Here is a 19,986-nt window from a genome sequence, read left to right on the forward strand (position 1 = left end):
GCTGGACTCAATGACCTTTCGAGGTCCCTTCCAGTTCTAGGAGATAGATAGGCATATCTCCATTTGACAGGTGGGGAAATGGAGGCAGGGTGGTGACTTGTGCATCAGCCACCGACAGGGAGTTTCACCGTCTTTACGTACAATGTCTTTGCTCAGAGAGCGCTACAAGAGATTTTAAGCAGCGGTGCAGTCAGTGGAACCTAGGAGTCAGGGATTTGCTGAACTTCTAACACGCCTGCTTAAAGTTCAACATGGGCTTGGTGCCAGAAGCTTGACGTTAAACACGTGCAAGATCAAGGCCTAGTTTGGCATTATTCTTCCCCTGTAAGTGCTACTGTGATACTAAACAGCCATTAAACACAGCCAGCCTTCAGCTTAAAAGATTAAGCAGAGACTCAGATGCACAAAAAAAAGAGACAGTTTTATTACAGTCAGGAAATAGATACAATCCATAAAAAAATAATCACCCATTATATTAATTTTATAGATCTATAAAAAAAAGCAGAGTGAAACCACTATAAATAAACAGGAAACCAATTTCGCAATAAGTTAGATTCAGCACGTTTACAGTCAGGTACTTAAGGCAGGCGCTGGCCCTGACGTTCCAGTGCGCAGGATAAACAAACTAAAATAAGTTTATGCTCCTCTACAAAGATTTGGTTCCAAATATCAGAAATAGGATTTAAAAAAAAAAAAGGACAATAAATAGTTTAAAATATAATTTAAAACAAAAACACAGATCGAGGCTTTTCAAACCTAAATTTGACGAAGGGCTGGATATTGACTGGAATAACCCTTGCAGAATTACTCATGTCCCTGCTCCATTTCAGAACGAATTTTATTCCAGAACGGCTGCTCTGCTTCGGAAGCGCATGAATTATTCCAGAATAGAGCATCCGCACATGGAGAAATTCTGTCAATTTCCACCCCCTCACACAAAGCGGCCCTTCGATGCACAGGTCTGATCAGTTGCGCGGAAAACAGACTATTCCCACTGGAGTGGGATCGTCAAATCCACCCCCAAGGCATCTTTGAAAAGTCCTTGCCTTAGCTACTAGCCCAGCGACGCTATCCCAGCAGAGGAAGCCTTCTACCTTTGAAAGATTAGTGGCTTTCTTCAAAATAACTGAAGGGGTTGAAACAGGGAAAGACACCTAGATTAGCCAGTCAGCAGGCAGACGCTGCAGAGCCGGTGAGGTGCCATCTTACCTATTGGAAGGGACTGGGACATTAAACCCTAGCCTAAACACTGCCCCATTCCCAGCCCAGCGAGGAGGGGCAGATGGATCTGAAACATGATGGGGTTGGGATGTGTGTGTGTGGTGGGGGGGAGAATTCAGGAGCCCATTTGGGTTTTTAGAATCTGGCCCTAAAGCGATTCGGCCCATAAGCTCCGGGTCAGCTTCGCTGAAGGTCTCGGCTCCCAAACAAACAGGCAGGTTTTGCCCGCGAGTTTGGATGTTTGAACAGCTTAGCTCAGAGCAGACGACTTATGAGCACGAATCTGTCCCTTCCTTGTGTTAGGGCCTGGGCGGGAACAGAGCTACCTGGAGAAATCTCGCCTGGCGTAGACGGTGGGTAGGGTGAACACCAGCTCTGCCTCCTCCCAGACAGTCCCCCAGGCTGGGTAATTTCCTGCCATATTCCACCCGCTTGACATGCAAAGAGGCAGCTCTACCTCCTCGCCACGAGGATCCAGACCACTCGGGAGGAGATTAGAGGGGCTGGGGGCAGAAATCTGGCAGGCCAGCCAAGTTAGGACAAATTTGGGAGGAGAAATCACTTGCCAAATGGAAGACTCAGGACATGGATTCCCAACCTGGGATGTCACGAGGGAGGGAGGAGAGGAGGGGACCACTTCCCACTTATATCTGGACACCACAGGGGGGGGAAATCCAATCACCCTCTTCCCCTTGCTGGAATCTAGCACCCCCTGCTGGCAAGATGAGAGCCAGCTGCCGCCCCAGCCAGGCTGTGCAGAGTTTGACTGGCAAGTTTAAGTCACATCAAGCCCCACATGGTGGCAACCAGCTCCTCCGAGCCTGAGGGAGAGTAGCACCTAGTGGGCAGACTCAGAGCCCCCCAGCTGCAACCGGCGGCTAGCAAGGCCACACGGCTCGTTCAGGACGCTCAGAAGGGCTCTCGGGTAGAGGTCACGATCTGTTTAAAAACTACAACCCTCCTACCACCAGCAGCCCACCCTGAGGGAATGAAGCAGGAAGCGGTTTCTTTTCGGTTCCCCACCTCCCCTGCCCTAGGCCGCTCGGAGACACGAGGCCCGTGAGCTTCAGCACCACGTCCATTTCACTTCACATCCACCCTCCTGCGCTGGCCCAAAGCCGGGGCACCAGAGGCTCCCCAAAAGCTTACAAAAAGGAGCTACCGGTTCACACCGGCTCTGCAGCTCACAGCAGCGTCCGGCTCCGGTGGAAATACCCACACGAGATGCAGAGCAGCAGAATCAGGCCCCCCCCCCCCCCACACACACACACAAAAACCCGTATCACAGCAACTTGGCTATTTGTGTTAAAAAACACTTTCCTTTTTTTGTTTGTTTTGGAAGACACAAGGTCCCACGCATCTGAGTTTCCAGCAGTGGCCTCTGGGTCAGGAGATCTGACTCAGAATCCACCCACAGACCCAGGCTGCAGAGATGTGGAGGTCAGGAGGTCTCTGCCGCCCCCGCCCCCAAGCAAAAATAGCCCCGACTGTGTTCACCAGTGAAAGCCGGGGAGAGGTTTTTCCTCCTTGCATGGTTGGTTACAAGACTCTATCCCCGGTCCCATAAAGCAGCAATATGCACTGGTATAAGCAATGGTATGAGGCATGTGATTGGGGGGGTGGGGGGGCGGGGAGAGAGAAGCACCCCCACTTCCCAGGCCTAGTTCTCTCCCCTTTTGCAATACTGGGGTGGGACTCCAATGGGAGTGGAATGGAATGAGCCCAGATTTACACCAGAAGGAGACGATCTGGCCTATGATCCCAGAGGGGGCAGTGCCGAGGTTATTGCCCCAACACACTCAACCCTGGAACCGATTAACCCCTTCAGCTCTGACCCGATACGGTAGCTCCCCACCGGCCCCAGCCTCTAGGCAGAGAGGCAGCGACCTAAGCGTTAGGCCCAGCAGAGGGTGGGGGGCAGGGCCCACGCCGGAGGGTCGCTGCACACCTGCTAGTCGGAGACCGACAGGCGACTGAAGATGGGGAGCCGGCGCCCGCCGGGCCCCAGTTCCGGGGACTCCGACCCGCTGCTGCCTCCCGAGTCCTCCTGATCCGAGAGGGAGTCGGAGGAAGGGCTCCTCTGCAGCAACAGCTGCCCGGGGAAGACGAAGGCATCAGGGGCGGCCGGAGCCCCCCCTGCTCCGTCCTGGCCCAGAGCGGCGGTGGCCGAGAAGACCAAACAGGGGGGCTCCCCGGCAGGGCAGCGGCAGGGCCCGGGCGGCGAGGGTGGCAGGGAGGCGCTGCGGGAGAAGGAGGGGGAGCGGCCCCCCAGGCGCGGGGGCTGGCGCTGCTCGTCGGCGTTGTGGATGAAGTGGCAGCGGGAGCCATAGGGGCAGAAGCCGGCCGTGTGGAAGGTCCGGCACAGCTCCGTCTTGTACTTGGGGTGCCGGCTCAGGCCCCGCAGCTCCCCGGCCCCGTGGGCGAACTGGCACTTGGCCCCGTACTTGCAGACCCCGCTCTCCTCGTAGGTGCGGCACAGCTCCGTCTTGTAGCGGGACGAGGCGGCCGCCGCCCCCTCCCCACAGCCCTCGATCACGCTGGCCGAGCGCTCCGCCCGGAACGGGATGCGCTGGAGGCTGGTGCGGGGCAGCGCCGGGGCCCAGTCCCACTGGCCGGGGAGAGACCAGAGGGCATCGTCCAGGGGCTCGGCGCTGCCGGACGGTGCCGCCGGGCAGGCGGAGAAGGTGCGCTGGTATCCCACCGGGCATCTCGCCGTGGGGCCAGGCTCCTCTCCCACGTTCAACCTCAGGAAGGCCTGTAAGGGCAGAGGAAAGGGGAGTCGGTTAGAGGAGGCAACACACCACCGGCTGCGAGGCTGGGGACGGCCATTAGCAGAAACAGGCTGAGCTGAAGGGGGGAAACCCTGCCCCCAACCAAAAAACAGACCGGACGGCCCCTGGCTGAGCCCCACACGCCAGGCCGAGGGCGGCCGTACGCCTGCGGCGGTGAATAACGAAGCCAAACCTCAGGCACCATCCTAAGCATCAGCAACCAGAAAACCCTGTTGATTGGGGATTGAGGGGGGCGGGGAAGACCCCCCAACAGTGTGCCACCCACTAGTTTGTGCTTCCTTGGTGAGCTGTGAAGCAGAAGGCTGGATGGCCTAGTGGTTAGAGCACAGGCTGGGAAGTGGCCTTAGGACTCCTGGGTTCCATGCCCCCACCCCCAGCACTGATTCACACAAGGCAAGCCGCTTCCCTCCCTCTCCGTGCCTCTGTTTCCCCACCTTCACAGTAGGGACGTCTGGTAGCAAAGTTCTTTACAGACACTGGGGGGGTCCTCACAGGGCATGGGAGGAGGCGAGCACACTGCTGTGACAAAGTGGGACTGTTCTTAATGTTTCCTCTGAATACTGGGTGGGTGCCTCAGTTTCTGGATGACTCTGTCTCCTGGCAATTAATGGCCAGGGGGACCCTTCCCCCCTGCAAGGGGATGCTAAAGGCGGGGGAGAACAAAGAGGTCAGGTGACCTCCTGGCCCAGGAAAGGAACTCAGCAGAGAGGAGGGGCTGGAGGGGGTGTCAGTCTGGAGCTGGCTGGGGACGAGAAGTGAGGGCAGACGTGGGGGTCTGGCTCACTGCCCCCCAGAATGGACCCAGCTGAGAGGTCCTGTTCTCTGTACCTACAAGCTCTGTTTTAGACCCTGTTCCTGTCATCGACTAAACCTCTGTCTTAGTGGCTGGCTACGAGTCACGTCTGACTGCGAAGTGGGGGGCAGGACCCTCTGGCTTCCCCAGGACTCTGCCTGGGCGGACTCTCTGTGGGAAGCACACGGGGGGGGACGACACGACTCCGTGACAGCTGCCCTCTGCTGGATGGAATCAGAAGGGTGCAGCTGTGTTTCCTAGACCCTCTAGGCCGCTGGCAAGGATTTCCAAGGGGTTTTGACATGGGGGGAGGGGTTCTTGCCCCACAGCTGCTCTCAGCAGGCCCTGGCTCATGGCAGGGAGCCAGCCACACAGAGACCTTAGCAGCCAAACAGTTTAGGGGGCGGATCTGACAGCTCTGACCCAGGAGCCACACCAGGAGGCCACAATGCACTTGCCCCAGCTGATTAAGGCCTGGGAGCGGGAGCTGAGCCATGCGCCGCCGGCTCAGACATCTGCAGGGGCTCCGTCTGGACTGCCCGGCTCATGCAATTAGCCAATTACCCCGTCTGGGGCCTGCAGGACCGTAGATTGTGGCTCCCGATGGGGCAGGGAAGGATCATTGACTAGAGGCGCAGCAAGGAGCCGCTCCCCCATCCAGTGTGGGTGGGAAGCTTGGACATCTAGGGGACATGTGGGGGGAGGGCTCCCCCCCACAGTGCTCCTAGCTAATGAAGCATTAATGTGGGCACTGGAGTGGAGCAGGGGGTGTGCCAGACAAGGACTCCTGGGTTCTATTCTCAGATCTGCTGCCAGGGCCACTTTGGGCAAGTTTCCCACCCCCGTGCCTCAGTTTCCCCATGCACCCCATATCTAAATTTTGGTTCAGATTTACACCACCTTGGCGACTCCAACATCCCAGTAGGAGAGCGCCCACCGCTGGAGATGCACTGGTGTAACAGGCCAGAGACGGTGACCTTTTCAGGGGCTGTGCACCGGGGCCTTTGGCGGCTACCATATTCCATGTAATACAAGCAGACCCACCTTTTAGGGAATGCTCTAGGCAGCGGAGACGGGCACCGGGCCCTTGGGGGAGAGGGGGCAGGGTGTACACAACCTGGCTTCTACCAGGGCTTCGTCCAGAGGGGAGGCCAGAGGCTGGTTCACCGTTCCAGGCGTGGCCCCGATCGAAGTCAGTAGGTGTGGGGCCCATCTGCCCCCCTGAGCTGGGCTTAGTCCCAGGTCCCAGCAGGGAGACGGTTTGAACAAAGGGGGCCCCACCACGTCAGCCCGTTCTCATGCTCCAGAAACGCCAGGACACGGCACCGCGGCACAGGAGGAGAAAACGGTTCCTACTTTCCCGGCTCCCCCAGGTCGAAACCTTGCAGAGAACACAAGCCTGGCCCATGCGGCTGAAGTTCCTAGCCGGGAGCCAGTCCCAGCCTGGCTCTGCCCCGGAGCCTCTTACTGTTGCTTTGCGCTCCAGTTTCACACTGGGCGTTTAATAAAGCGCTCGGGTGTCTTGTATCCCCCCTCCGCCCCGAGCAGAGCACCACTGCTCGGAGCAGAGGGGCCTGCCTTGGGCTGCTGCACCCCAGGAGTTGGGGAAAGCCAGAGGGGTGGGGTGGGAATCTCTGAAAGCCAGGGTCAGATCCCCAGCAGGTGTCCTGTTTGCAGCGAGACCCAGCTCACATCCGCTGAGGGCCCAGCCTCCGGCAGGCAGATTAGGGAGGAAAGAGACACCCTCCGCCCCAAACCATCCCAGCTCTGAGCAGCTACAACCGTGCTAGGAGCCACAGGGAGGGGACAATTTGTAGTGAGGGGGAGGCTGAGAGCCATTGATCCAAGCTGCAAACCATGCACTGAAGCCGGGGGGGGGGGCGCACCCCTGTTTCCAGCACCCATCCAGCTTGAAATCCTAGAAGATCAGGGTTGGAAGGGACCTCAGGAGGGATCCAGTCCAACCCCCTGCTCAAAGCAGGGCCAATCCCCAGCTAAATCTCCATGCTGCCTGTCCGGACACCTAGGTGCAAATCCTGCCTGGCTTCTTACAAACCTCGGCACCGTTTCTCGCCCCTCATGCTGGGCCCAATCCTGCCCCCGGAACGATCAGCCAGCCCAGTGACCCACACAAGCTAACGGACTGCCTGGTCACGTATTTCCATTGCAGTCCAGCCGGGGGAGGGGGAAATCGAGGCACGGCGAGAAAGCGCTTCCAGCCAGCCGTGGAGTTCACAGGGAGCGGGGCTGGAAGAAGAGGCCTTATTCCGCCCCCCTGCCCAGGAGGGGAAGCGTGGCACCAACTCACACACTAGCAGCCCCGCCACCCCACCCCACCCCGGGGCAGGGCAGCCGGGAGCACATGGAGAACCAGATCAGGCTGCACCGTAACTAAACCAGCAGAGACTTTCTTGGGGGGGGGGGGGACTTTCTTGCTTCAGGATCTTCGCCCCCTTTAAAGGCCGGGGTGCAGCTCAGGGGGCCTGGCCTCCCCAAGCCGGAGATCACCCCCCGCCCCGGCCAGGCACTGGGAGGGGGGTAACAAAAGCCCATTGGGGCAGGATGGCGGGAAAACAGGAGGGAGGAGCAGAGACCCCCCCCTGCAAGTGGCAGCCCCACCTGGCACAGAGGATCGTCCAGCTCCACGAAGGGGGTCAGCAGATCCGAGGGCATCGTCTCCTCCCCGGGCCCCGGCTGGCTCCTGCGGCTCTCGGCGCGGTAGCTCCGGGCCAGGCCCGCGTGGAGGGCTTTTAAAGAGCCAGCGCTTGCAGCCGCGCGCGGCCCCTTAGCTCCGCCCCCTCCCGGGAAAGGGGCGGGGCGGATAGCGGGGTGGGCGTGGCCATGGTGAGCCAGGGAAGGGGGTATGTGTGTGGGGGCGTGTTTCACGCAGCAACATTCCCATGCATGGCTGCAGCCACAGTGGAGGCTGAGGCGAGAAGCCAGGACTCCTGGGTTCTTTTCCCAGGGCTGGGCGTGGGGTCTAGGGGTTAGAGCGAGGGGGGGCTGGGAGCCAGGACTCCTGGGTTCTATCCTAGCTTTGGGAGAGGAGTGGGGTCTAGTGGTTAGAGCATGGGGGGGGCTGAGAGTCACGTCTCCTGGGTTCTCTCCCCAGTTCTGGGGGGAGAGTGGGCTGTAGTGGTTAGAGCAGGAGGGTTGGGAGTCGGGATTCCTGAGTTCTTTTCCTGGAGCTGGAGTGTGACCCTTACCATGTCATTTCCCCATTCTGTCCCTCAGTTTGCCCACATGTAAATGGGGTGGGTCCCTCTCTTTGTAAAGTGTTTCAGGCTTTTTGGATGGGAAGCCTCTTGCAGCAAGCTGGCTGGTGTGTCTGTGGACTGCTGCCTTCCTCCGGGTGGAACCGGAGCTGTGCCTCTGTGAGCCAGTCCCCCTATACTGCAAATGGAGATTCTCCTTCAGCCAGAACAATGGGGCTGCCTGGACTTGGGGATGGTGTGTTCTAACCCTGCTGTAGCTGGGAAAATTAGCTACCCATACCCCCAGTAGAGAGGGGGCAGCCGTCGTTACCCCTCAAAAACTCGCCGAGATCTGTATGGGCCCTATATGTCGTCCTGCCCACATTTAAAGGCACTGATGTCCTCTGCTGGTGTAGATCAGGGTCGCTCCTCTGATATCCATGCCAGGCCGGCTTACCCCAGCTGGGGGTCTGGCCCCAGTGGGTACATCTACACTGCAAGAGAACGCCCAGGCTGGCCTGTGTCCGCTGGCGCGGGCCTCGGGGGGGGGGCTATAAAATCCCAGTGTCGATGTTATTTGGGGCGGAGCTCAGGCTGGGACCCTGGGAGGGGGGCGGGTCCCAGAGCCCATGTCAGTGGGCACGGGCCAGCTGTGGGCATCTAATGGCAATGGGAAAATGCCCCTGGCCTCTGGTGGAGCTTTGCCAAGGGCCAGTAAATCAGGTGTTTTCACCCCATTGGCTGTGCTTCCCTTCCTGCCTCTCGGGCCTGATCCCCCGTCCCTGGCTCAGTCATTTAAGTGGGCACAAAGTGCTTCCGGGTCAAATCCAGGTGTCTGTGGTGCCCACTTCCCAGCGGTGCCGGTGATGGCATGAGGGGCAAGGCAGGAGCAAATAGCCCTCTGTGCCCTGGGGGGCCCCCCGTTGCTGTTGTCTTTACCCTCCCTGTGTGGCAGAGCTGTGCTCTCATAGACTAGCAGGGTTGGAAGGGACCTCAGGAGGTCTCTAGTCCAACCCTCTGCTCAAAGCAGGACCAATCCCCAGACAGATTTTTGCCCCAGGATTGAACTCACAACCCTAGGTTTAGTGAGCCAATGCTCAAACCACTAAGCTGTCCCTTCCCCCATTGCACAGCTGGGGGAAACTGAGGCACGGCTAAGTGACTTGCTTAAGGGCACGGAGAGAGTCTGTGGCAGAGCAGCTGACTGAATCTGGGTCTTCTAAGTCCCCGACTGGCACCCCAAACCCTGGGCTATCCTGCCTCTCTGGCATTGTAAAAGCATGACCAGGGGTTGAGCGTCCTGCATCGAGCCGCTCCCAGCTGGGACACGGAGCGGGGGCTGTTGAGAGGGGAAAGCACACGCATGTGCACACGCATGCACCCACACACGAGATTCTTTCTCAAGAGCTCTTTCACCGCGAGCCTGAAAATACAGTTGATGATGCAAACCCCAGTGCCCTTTCCCCTGGCATCGGTGGGCAACGTCTCTAGGCAAAATAATTTATTACAACCCGTCTGTGCCACCGACCCCACATTCACCCTCCACGTAGCTTCTCCCCCCTCCATCCCCTTCCTTTCCCACCACTTCCCCTCCTGGCCAACAGCTGCCAGCTCGGGTATTCCCATCCCATGACTCTGCGGCGCCTGGCACCCGCCGCTGTAAAATCGTTCAGGCAACGGTCACAAACAGCACCCAGCCCCGCCCTGCCGCAGCCCTGGTGCAGTTGCTGCTGCAGTGTTGGGCAGAAAGTCTTGGGAGGCAGCGTGGTCCAGGGGTTAGAGCAGGGCATTCTGGGAGTCAGGACTCCTGGGTTCTATCCCCAGCTCTAGAAGGGGAGTGTGGTCCAGTGGTTAGAACAGGGGGGTGGGGAGTCAGGACTCTTGGGTTCTACCCCAGCTCTGGAAGGGGAGTGGTGAGGGTCTAGGTGATCTCCTGCTCCAACCACTATAGCCCACTCCCCTCCCAGAGCTGGGAATAGAACCCAGGAGTCCTGACCCCACTTACCCCCCAACTTTAAACTATTCGGCTCAACTTCCTTCCCGACCCAGAAGGAGAACCCAGGAGACCTGATCCCAGCCCACCTTGCTCTAACCAGGGGTTATTTTAACCTCCGCTACCATCGTTAATGAGCTGAGTCCTTTTCCCCTGGGCTTGCCCACCCATAACCCTCCTCCCCACCCCCTAGTGGTCCCCTGGGAGAGACTGAAGTAGATGCCACTCTGGCTGGAGCCGGGGCAGAAGGGAGGGGGTGATACCAGACTGATGGGCCCATTGGTCTGGATTTGGGGGTGCCAAGTTAGATGGACCCAGTGTCCCTGTCTCCCTTGCCCACCAAACCCAAGCTTCATAGCTAGGGGGAGACCCCCCTCCAACCCCCGGAGCCTTGCGCAGCTGCTGGGCACCCCAAAAGCAGTAGGGGCAAGGAGGAGCTAAGAGCCGGCTGAACATAAACAGCGTGTCATAGTCCCGCTATCTCTCCTGCTCTTCCCCCCGCGAGCCCGTTGGCTGCCAGCTGGGCTGAGCTGATAGTCACAGGAGCGAGCGAACGGGCCGGAGGAACCAACCCAGCCTCGGAGGATGCGTGGCGAGAGCGTTGGGGTATATCTGCTGCTCAATTTAGCTCAGCTTCAGTCTCGGGGGGGTTGGGTGGGTGGGGAGTGTTGCGTGTTTGCACCACTGGTGTGTGGTTGGTCTGTCGGCCGTGAGGTGCATGCTCCCAGCGCTTGGGATCCACATGCCCCGGCCCCTGAGCATGGTGGGATTTGCACATCGATGCACTAGCACCAGGGTTTACACTCTGAGCGAGTGAAATGTGCTAGGGCCTAGTCGCCACCAACTGCAGCAGGATTTGCACACTCCTAGGCCCTGAGCACGGTAGCGTTTGCACACTATGGCACTAGCGCCAGGATTTGCCCACTCACAATACAGGTGGATTTGCACACTAGGTCCCGAGGGCAGGATTTGCATTCCCAGCCATGGAGCATAGTCAGGGGCGGCAAGCCGCGGGGGACGCTCTGCCGGCACCACGAGGGTGGTAGGCAGGGTGCCTTCGGCGGCACGCCTGCGGAGGGTCCGCTGGTCCCGCGGCTTTGGTGGACCTCCCGCAGGCGTGCCTGCAGAGAGTCCGCTGGTCCCGCGGCTTCAGCGGACCCTCTGTGCTTGGGGCGGCAAAATGTCTAGAGCCGCTCCTGAGCATAGTAGGATTCGCACACCAGCTCACTAGCACCAGGATTTGCACAGACACAGTGCAGATCAATTTGCACTCCAGGTCACTGGTGCCAGGATTTCCACACCAGGTCACTGGTGCCAGGAGGTGCAGGCAGATTTGCACACCAGTTCTCCAGGGCAGGATTTGCACACCAACAGGCAGATTTGCACATCTGACCACTAGTGCCAGGATTTGCACACCCATCATGCAGACAGATTTGCACACCAGTTTTCCAGGGCAGGATTTGCACACCCACCATGCAGCCAGATTCGCACACCAGTTCTCCGGGGCAGGATTTGCACACCAACAGGCAGATTTGCACATCTGGCCACTAGTGCCAGGATTTGCACACCCACCGTGCAGGCAGATTTGCACACCAGGTCGCTAGTGCAGGATTTGCATTCCCAGCCCTGGAGCATGGTAGGATTGGCACAGGGCACAAGTACGCAGGGGAACCCCGAGAGCCACTGAAGCAAACTGTAAACCCTGCATACAATGGAAACCATTTCAAGCCAGGGGGTGCGGCAGCCCCCCTCGTTCCAGCACCCAGGCAAGTGCCAGGACTCACTCCTGGTCCCGGAGGCCACCATGGGCCTTTTCCCCGCACACGTCTCCAGCTGTTGGGCAGATGTGGCAGGGTGGCGCCAAGGCTTAGGTGGGTGCGTGGCAGGGGACACTCCCCCAGCCCCTCTGGCTCTGAGCCCGGGGAGCTGCAGAACAGTTAGCACCAGCCGGGCCCCGGCGCTTCCTGATTAGAGCAGAGGGCTTCCCGGCTCGACCGCAGAACCCAACGGCTTCAGGCCAACCGCTGCCTCTGCGGCACCTGCACCGATAACCCCCCGCCCCCGTTCCCCCGGAGGGGGGATTCCGTGTCCTCCCCTCCCCCAGGACTCATTCTCCTCCTTGCATCCTCCGCCTGCCCCCCCGTCCCCCGTCAGGATCAGGCTTAAACTAAACTGAATTCAGAGAGTCCACATGGGACTCCGGGCTCCAGGGTTCTATTGGAGTGAGGGCTAGTGGATAAAAGAAAGGAGGGGGGGGGGCGCATCTCTGAGCCAGGACTCCTGGGTTCTGTCCCTGCCTCTGGGAAGGGAGTGGGGTCTGGTGGGTTAGTGTGAAGCAGGGCTGGGAATCAGGACTCCTGGGTTCTATTTCCAGCCCCCCCCCCGGCAGGTGAGACCCAGGACTCCTGGGTTCCATCCCCAGCTCTGGGCTGTGAGCATGCCCTGTTCCCTTGCCGGGGCTCGAGGAGCCCAGGAGATGGGAGTTCGGCCCTGCAGCCAGGCACTTTCCTTGCACACGTCTCCAGTGGCTGGGCAGATGTGGCAGGACCACACGTCTCCGGGCGCTTCATTGGGGCCATGTGGGTGGGGCTGAGCTGGGATTCTCCCAGGCTTTGCCTTGGGGCTCTGTGCCGTTCCCCCCTATCCATCTTCATCACCCCAGGCAACAGCAAAGGCTGTGACTCCCTCGGGCCCCCTCCCAGCAGCACTGAAGGCATGTGCTGGCCTGGCTAATAGCCAACAGCTGGCCCGGAACGCCCCGCTATACACAGACCCTGGCTCTTTTAAAGGGACAGCGCACCTATTTCATCTCTTCCTCCACTACTGCTTCCAGCTACACCTGGAGCGCAGGGTTTTCTCCTTCAGCCTCAGGGAGGAGAGTGGGGTCTAGTGGTTAGAGCAGGGCTTGAGAGCCAGGACTCCTGGGTTCTATTCCCAGCTCAGGGAGGGGAACCTTGCGGTGAGAGTAGAGGGGGTGGGTGGGAGTCAGGACTCCTGGGTTCTACACTCGGCTCTGGGAGGGGAGCGTGACCTCCTCCCCTCACACCCCCTGCAGACCTGGGAACATGAGTCCGACTCTCCAGCCCTGCGGGGCTCAGGCAGGCCAGGAAGGAGGTGACATCAGTTTGCGCCCCCTACTGAACCAACCATCCCCCACAGCACAGCGCCCCCTAGTGCTGCACTGGGGCTGGCACTGACTGCCAGGGCAGAGCGCCCCCTACTGAATGAACCATCCCCTGCAGCACAGCGCCCCCTAGTGCCGCACTGGGGCTGGCACAGACTGCCAGGGCAGAGCGCCCCCTACTGAATGAACCATCCCCTGCAGCACAGCGCCCCCTAGTGCCGCACTGGAGCCGGCACGGACTGCCAGGGCAGAGCGCCCCCTACTGAATGAACCATCCCCTGCAGCACAGCGCCCCCTAGTGCCGCACTGGGGTGGCAGAGTTAGAACGGTTTCAGAGGGGAGAGCGCCCCCGCTGAGCCCCCGCCCGGCTCTCCTGCAGCACAGCGCCCCCTAGCGTCACCCCGAGTCAATGGAGCCGGCACTGACTACAGGTCAGACTAGCCAAGGGGCCCCGTGCCCTGTAACGCACCTGTAACGCCCTGGACCTCTGGATTCTTGCCCTCCGCAGCTGGAGCTAGACGACCCAGCTGGGTTACCCAGGGCTGGAGCAGGCGCATCAACCACCCGCCACTAGGGGGCGACAGAAGCGCCATGCGGCACTGCGGGGGATGGGACACATCCCCGCAGGAGGAAACGCCCAGCCGGTGAATGCAATGGGACACGACTGGCAGGACAGCCATTGGCAGCCCCACGCCCTGCCCCTCGGAGAACAGGCCGGACAGCGGATTCGAGGGGGTGGGGGAGGGGATTCATCTCAAATTGGGACAAAAAGCCAAAATTGGGGGACAGGGGGGAGTTTCTTCATCATCATCATGGCAAAGGTTTTAGCCTCCTTGTGGCTCAAGCATCATCTGGGTCACACACACACACACACACACACACACACACACGGCTGATCTGCTGCTGAAACACACACACACACACAGCTGATCTGCTGAAACACACACACACACACACACACACGGCTGATCTGCTGCTGGAACACACACACACACATACACACAGCTGATCTCCTGCTGAAACACACACACAACTGATCTGCTGAAACTCACGCACGCACACACACACACACACACACACAAAACTGATCCCCTGCTGAAACACACACACACACACACACACACACACACACACACACACACACACACACACACGCGCGAGCACCGGCTGGGTTTGGTTCCAGCTAATCGAAACCATTTCAAATTTGTCCTTTTTTTTACACTCTGAAATCAAGGCAATTAAAAAAAAAAAGAAAATCCAAGCAGGAGGTCTGGCCATTTACAAAACAGATTTGAACTGTTCCCCCTCCCCCCTCTAAAAGCCCCCCAGATGCCATCGACATCGAGACACCTTTGCCTCCCCAAATTAATGGAAAACTGCCGGAGCATCAGATGCTACCGGACAAGGGGGGGCAGTTGCCCCCCAACACCCGATCTTGGTTTCCCCTTCCAGACTTTTCATAGCCCCATAGGCCCCATCATGCCTCCCCTTCGCCCCCCTTCCCCCCCCCCCCGACGGGTATCCTACAATAATCACACACCATGTTTTAGATCCTGACACGACTTTACCCCCTCCCCCTGAATTTTTCTGAAATGACGCCCCGGGAAAACAGTGGACGAAACTGGTCTGACCGTCCGTGCTCGGGAGTCGCCAGGCCGGCGTGCCCCCAACTCCTCTGTTTCTGGGGCCAGCGGGGGAGCGAATAAAGCCGAATAAAGCGGCAGAAGAGAGACTCAGATGCCCCCGTGGAAGGAGGCGGGGAGGGGCCTGGAGATGGGATTTCTGGCGGCCCCCCGCCGAGCTGGAACATCTGTCCGGGGCTCAAAGGGGAGGCCGCCCGGTTTGAAAGGGGCTTTGTCTGCTTGGCTGGGAAAATGCCTTTGGTGCACATGGGAACGATACAATACCCCGCGGGATGGATGGGTGCAGAGGGGGACCCTCCCACCCTTGTCTGTCCAGCACCCTGCAGCCTGCGATGATCTCAGGGCTTGTCTAACCCTGGCGCTTATTAGCCGCCTGGCTGGGTCGTTCGTGCCCGGCGCAACGCGGGATGAATGAGAAGCACTTTGTGCCGGTGTGAATGACTTCGGGGGTGGGCAAACCCCGGGGGTTCTTTGGGCCCTGGGGCAAGCCACATTGCACTAGTGACTTGTGGCGGGGGGAGAGTGGTTGCCAGAGTGGTGGGGCTAGTTTCCAGGTCAGACCCCCCCCCAAGTCACTGCAGTTAGTGCCACTTAGCTACAGTCAAGTTACCCCAGTGCAAAGCTGCCCCCTGCTGGAGGCCTGGCGTGTGTGTGTGTGGCTGGCCCTGCTGGAGGAACTGTGATCTGGGGGTGGGGATGTGGGGGCGTGTGTGGGGGTGTCTTCCCAGAGACTGTCTGTCCACCCCTGCTGGAGGGCCGGCGTAGGGATGGGGGTGTGTGTGTGTGGGGGTGTCCTCCCGGAGACTCTCTGTCCACCCCTGCGGGAGGGCCGGCGTAGGGATGGGTGTGTGTGGGGGGGGGTGTCCTCCCGGAGACTCTCTGTCCACCCCTGCTGGAGGTCCGGCGTAGGGATGGGGGTGTGTGTGTGGGGCGGGGTGGACTCACACGCTGCCCCCTGCTGGAAGGATGGAGACCCACTCTGCGTGTGTTACCACAATACACATGAGACTAACAACACGCCACACCTGTCCCCTGGGACTCTGATCTGCCTGCTCCCTCCAAGTCCAGAGGGTCTGCCCCGGGCTCTGGAAGGGGAGTGACATTTGGGCGTTAGAACAGGGCCGGCTGGGAGTCAGGACTCCTGGGTTCTCTCGCGGCTGCCCAGCCTGGCCACCACCGCAGCCCCATGCTGTTCTGGCGCCATTCACCTCCCCGGCCCATTGCAGACCAAAACCGAAGCCCAGCCCGGCACCCGCAGCCGTGCAGACCTGGGCTCGGGTGAGGCCTGGAGAGCACAGGCGGCATTCGCCACCTAACGTGAGCTAACCCCCGTGCGCCATCACTGACTGCTAAAATACAGCAGCGGCGCCCTCAGCTGGCAAGCAGCAGGATTGTCCCTCCTCCCACTGCAGGGCCCCTGTAGCCCCCCTCCCCACTGGCTGCATCAGCTCCCCCCCCTCAAGCCAGGTTACTTTAGAACTGCATCTAATGGTGGGGTGGGGTGGGGTGGGGTGGGGGCTGGGTGTCAGGACTCCTGGGTTCTATTCCTGGCTTCGGGAGGGGAGCAGGATCTAGTGGTTAGATCAGGGGGCCTGGGAACCAGGACTCCTGAGTTCTCTCCCCAGCTCTGGGAGGGGAGTGGTTTCTACTGGTTAGAGGGGGAGGGCTGGGAATCAGGACTCCTGGGTTCAATGTGGAAGAAGAGAGTGCGGGTTCGTGGTCAGCGCAGTGAGTCAGGACACCTGGGTTCTCTGGGCTCATGTGAGGCTGAGTTAGAGAAGGAAACCGCCAGCCTGGACTCCTGGGTTCTGTTCCCCGTTGTGCGATTGGTGATGACTCATTTCCCCCATCTGAACAATGGGAAGAATTCCTTCCCTTTGCTCCAGAGCAGCGCGGCGAGGGGTCACATGTGTCCAGTACACCGCACGCCTGAAATACATGTGGCAAAGGACACGCATTCGAGTGCCGAAGGCACACACTTGAAGGCAGTGCTCCGGTGTGGGAACTGGGGAGCTCTCCCAGCCCGGCTCGGAGCAGAGACCCACTCGCCCGCCCCTGCCCTGTCCCCCATCACCTTGAAATGGACAATCCAGGGGAAGGCGAAATTCACACATGGCTAGAAGAGCTGACGATGGGCATCGCTGGTGAAAAGCGCACGAGAGCTTTACAAGGCTGGGAGTCAGGACTCCTGGGTTCTAGCCCCAGCTCTGGGAGGGAAGTGGGGTCTAGTGGTTAGTGCAGGGGGGGACTGGGGCCCCCCAGGACTCCTGGGTTCTATTCCTAGCTCTACTACCCCACCTGCTGTGTGACCTTGGGTAAGTCACGTCCCCGCTCTGTGCCTCAGTTTCCCCTTTCAGTGCCTGAGTAGACTCCAGGGAGCGTCTGGCTCTCAGTATGTCTGTGCCACACCTGGCACAATGGGACCCTGATCTCAATCGGGGTCTCTGCGGCGCCTGGCATAAGGGGGGCCCTGATCTCAGTTATGGTCTGCACAACGGGGGCCCTGATTTTGATCCATCCCTGTGCAGCGCCTGACACAAGAGGGGGCCCTGATCTCAGTCCGGGGCTGTAGATATAATTACGATACCACTTCTATCTCTAGCGTCACTGTCCCGCCACTCGGGTCGGCGGACGTGAATTTCCTATGACAAACGGGGATTTTTTTCCCCCTTTCCACTTCAGGCCCCCTCTTAAAGGGATGGAGAAAAGCAGCAGAGGGGGGAATCTCTCCCCCAGGAGTAAAGATTTACCTATAAAGCACATGGGGAGAGGGAACCCTTAGAACAGTGGGGGAGGGGGGTTGTGGCTATGAATGCGCCCCCCCCCCCCCAACCAGGCCAGCCACCTCTTTCTGGACAAAGCAGCATCCCCTACAGTCACAGGCTTCTTCCCAGCTAATGTGGCGGAAAGTGCCTTTGAAGGGAAAGTTTCCTGCTCCCTGGGTTTTATTTCGAAGGCGGAGGAGGCCGGGATTTTAAAGGGGGGGGGGGAATTTGGGCTTTACCAAAGGGCTGAGGGGACGGGGTCCTGCTAAGCAGACTGGAACAGCAACAAAGGCTGGGAGCCGGGAGCCCTTCCGGGAGCAGCTGCTGCTCTGAGCCCCGAGGATCCGGCTTCCCAGGAGAGGGGCTGCAGGTGGGAACACACCAGTTCCCCGCCCCCCAGCGCTGCATGTTGCTGATCAATGGGCTATTAGGGGTCTGGCCTGAGCCACATTCACCCTCCGTTTCCCCCCACTCCACCCCAGAGCGCCATGGGGGCCGGATGCTCAGCTGGCGCAGGCTGACGCTGCTCCGCTGACGTGCGGGCGAGGGGCTCTGAGCTGGGACTCCGCACACCTAGCTGCTCTTCCCAGCTTTTCCGCTGGTCTGCTGGGTGACAAGTCGCATCGCCGCTCAGTGCCTCAGTTTCCCCTCCCCCCCTCATTTCGACTGGAAGTTCTCTGGGGGCAGAGACTGTCTCTCGCTCTGTGGCTGTGCATCCCCTCCCCCAGCACAATGGGACCTGGATTTCAGCTGCGGCTCCTAGGTCCTACTGTCATCCTCCTAAGAAATAAAACTAAGTTACATGGAGCAACGTTGATTGAGCCAGCTGGGGATCGGGCCCATTGACTCCAAAGGAGTGAGGCTGGTTTACACCAGCTGGGGATCTGGCCCCTCTGACCCCCAAATGGAGTGAGGCTGTTTTACACTGGCCGGGGATCTGGCCCCTCTGACACCCGAATGGAGCAAGGCCGGTTTACACCAGCCGGGGATCTGGCCCCTCTGACATCCGAATGGAGCGAGGCCGGGTGACACCAGCCGGGGATCTGGCTCCTCTGACACCCGAATGGAGCGAGGCCGGGTGACACCAGCTGGGGATCTGGCTCCTCTGACACCTGAATGGAGCGAGGCCGGTTTACACGGGCCGGGGATCTGGCTCCTCTGACACCCAAATGGAGCAAGGCCGGTTTACACCAGCTGGGGATCTGGCCCCTCTGACACCTAAATGGAGCGAGGCCAGTTTACACTGGCCGGGGATCTGGCTCCTCTGACACCCAAATGGAGTGAGGCCGGTTTACACGGGCCGGGGATCTGGCTGGCGCAGTCGTCTGGTTTAGCTAAGGGGAGACAGTGGCCCGTCTCAGCCGAATCTTAGCCCCAAGCAGGCAGCGGGGCAAGTTCTGGCTCATGAAATTTCTGAGCCCATCGCTGGGGAACTGATCCCCCCTAGAGGCAGGGACGGGTGGGCTGGCTGGTCCGACCGCCCCCTAATGTCTCAGCCAGGGGGACCAGACAGCAAATGTGAAAAATCGGGACGGGGGGTGGGGGGTAATAGGAGCCTACATAAGAAAAAGGTCCAAAAATCAGGACTGTCCCTATAAAATCGGGGATCAAACCCTCCTCATCCCTTTAGCCGGCGTCTGTATGATAAAAACATTCTGCTGGACTGGCTGCAGCCTATTGCTAATTGGTACGCTGCTGCCCTCTGCTGGATGGAATTGGGACTGCTGTCTGTGGGTCACAAGGACGGACACACACAAACGCATACACAACCACAAACACAAGGACACAGAGAGACACACACACACACAGACGCACACACAACCACAAACACAAGGACACAGAGAGAGACACACACAGATGCACACACAACCACAAACACGACACAGAGAGAGACACACACACAGGAAAACACACTCACACAATCAGAGAAGCAAATCAGTTCTGGATGTGTTTCTGGAAGAGATGCTTGAGCCAAACCCCAGTTATTGGGCCCCAACTGGGGAAAGTGGGGGGAACCCAACGGCCCTGTGCTCTAAAGGAGGCCGATTAGATGATGTAATGGTCCCTTCTTGTCTTAAATGGGATGATTCCCACACCCGCCCGCCCCTGACAGAGTGTGGGGCTGTCCCGATCGCAGCTTACCCTCCCTGCTGATAATAATCCTCCCTAACTTTCATCGCTGCTGGATCTCAAAGCCCTTTGCAGAGCAGTGTCATTAACCCTGTTTTACAGATGGGGAAACTGAGGCCTGGGGCCGTGCCTGAGCAAACCGGGACTAGAACCCCAGCTACCGCTCCACCCAGTAGGCCACGCTGCTCGTGCATTTAGCTCCACCGCCGGTTGCTGGGCTTCAGTCCCTGCCTGAGCTGTCATTATCTGGCTCTGCCCTAAAAGTGGATCGCTCCCCTTACACCAGAGTCACCGTTTTGGTCCCTGTGAAGCCGGGTCGTGTGCACCAGCT

General features: G+C 59.4%; 1 protein-coding gene across 1 annotated transcript; it reads right to left on the minus strand.

Annotated features, from left to right (window-relative positions):
- Positions 1-402: 402 nt before the first annotated feature.
- Positions 403-7,533, minus strand: LOC120388164 (mRNA decay activator protein ZFP36L2-like). The gene is made up of 2 exons (XM_039509795.1): positions 7,426-7,533; positions 403-3,976 (listed from the first exon to the last, which is right to left on the minus strand). Exons 1-2 carry the CDS (start codon positions 7,477-7,479, stop codon positions 3,173-3,175), a joined length of 858 nt encoding a protein of 285 aa, XP_039365729.1. The 5' UTR covers positions 7,480-7,533; the 3' UTR covers positions 403-3,172.
- Between the last annotated feature and the right edge of the window lie 12,453 nt (positions 7,534-19,986).

The sequence above is a fragment of the Mauremys reevesii genome, linkage group 22 (assembly GCF_016161935.1).
Source record: "Mauremys reevesii isolate NIE-2019 linkage group 22, ASM1616193v1, whole genome shotgun sequence".
Taxonomy (NCBI): Eukaryota; Metazoa; Chordata; order Testudines; family Geoemydidae; genus Mauremys; species Mauremys reevesii.

Excerpts from the sequence above, each read along its gene's own strand:
- LOC120388164 (XM_039509795.1), bottom strand. The coding sequence starts at position 7,479 with ATGCCCTCGGATCTGCTGACCCCCTTCGTGGAGCTGGACGATCCTCTG. Across the intron at positions 3,977-7,425 it reads TGGACGATCCTCTGTGCCAG|GCCTTCCTGAGGTTGAACGT; the intron begins GTGGGGCTGCCA and ends CTGCCCTTACAG.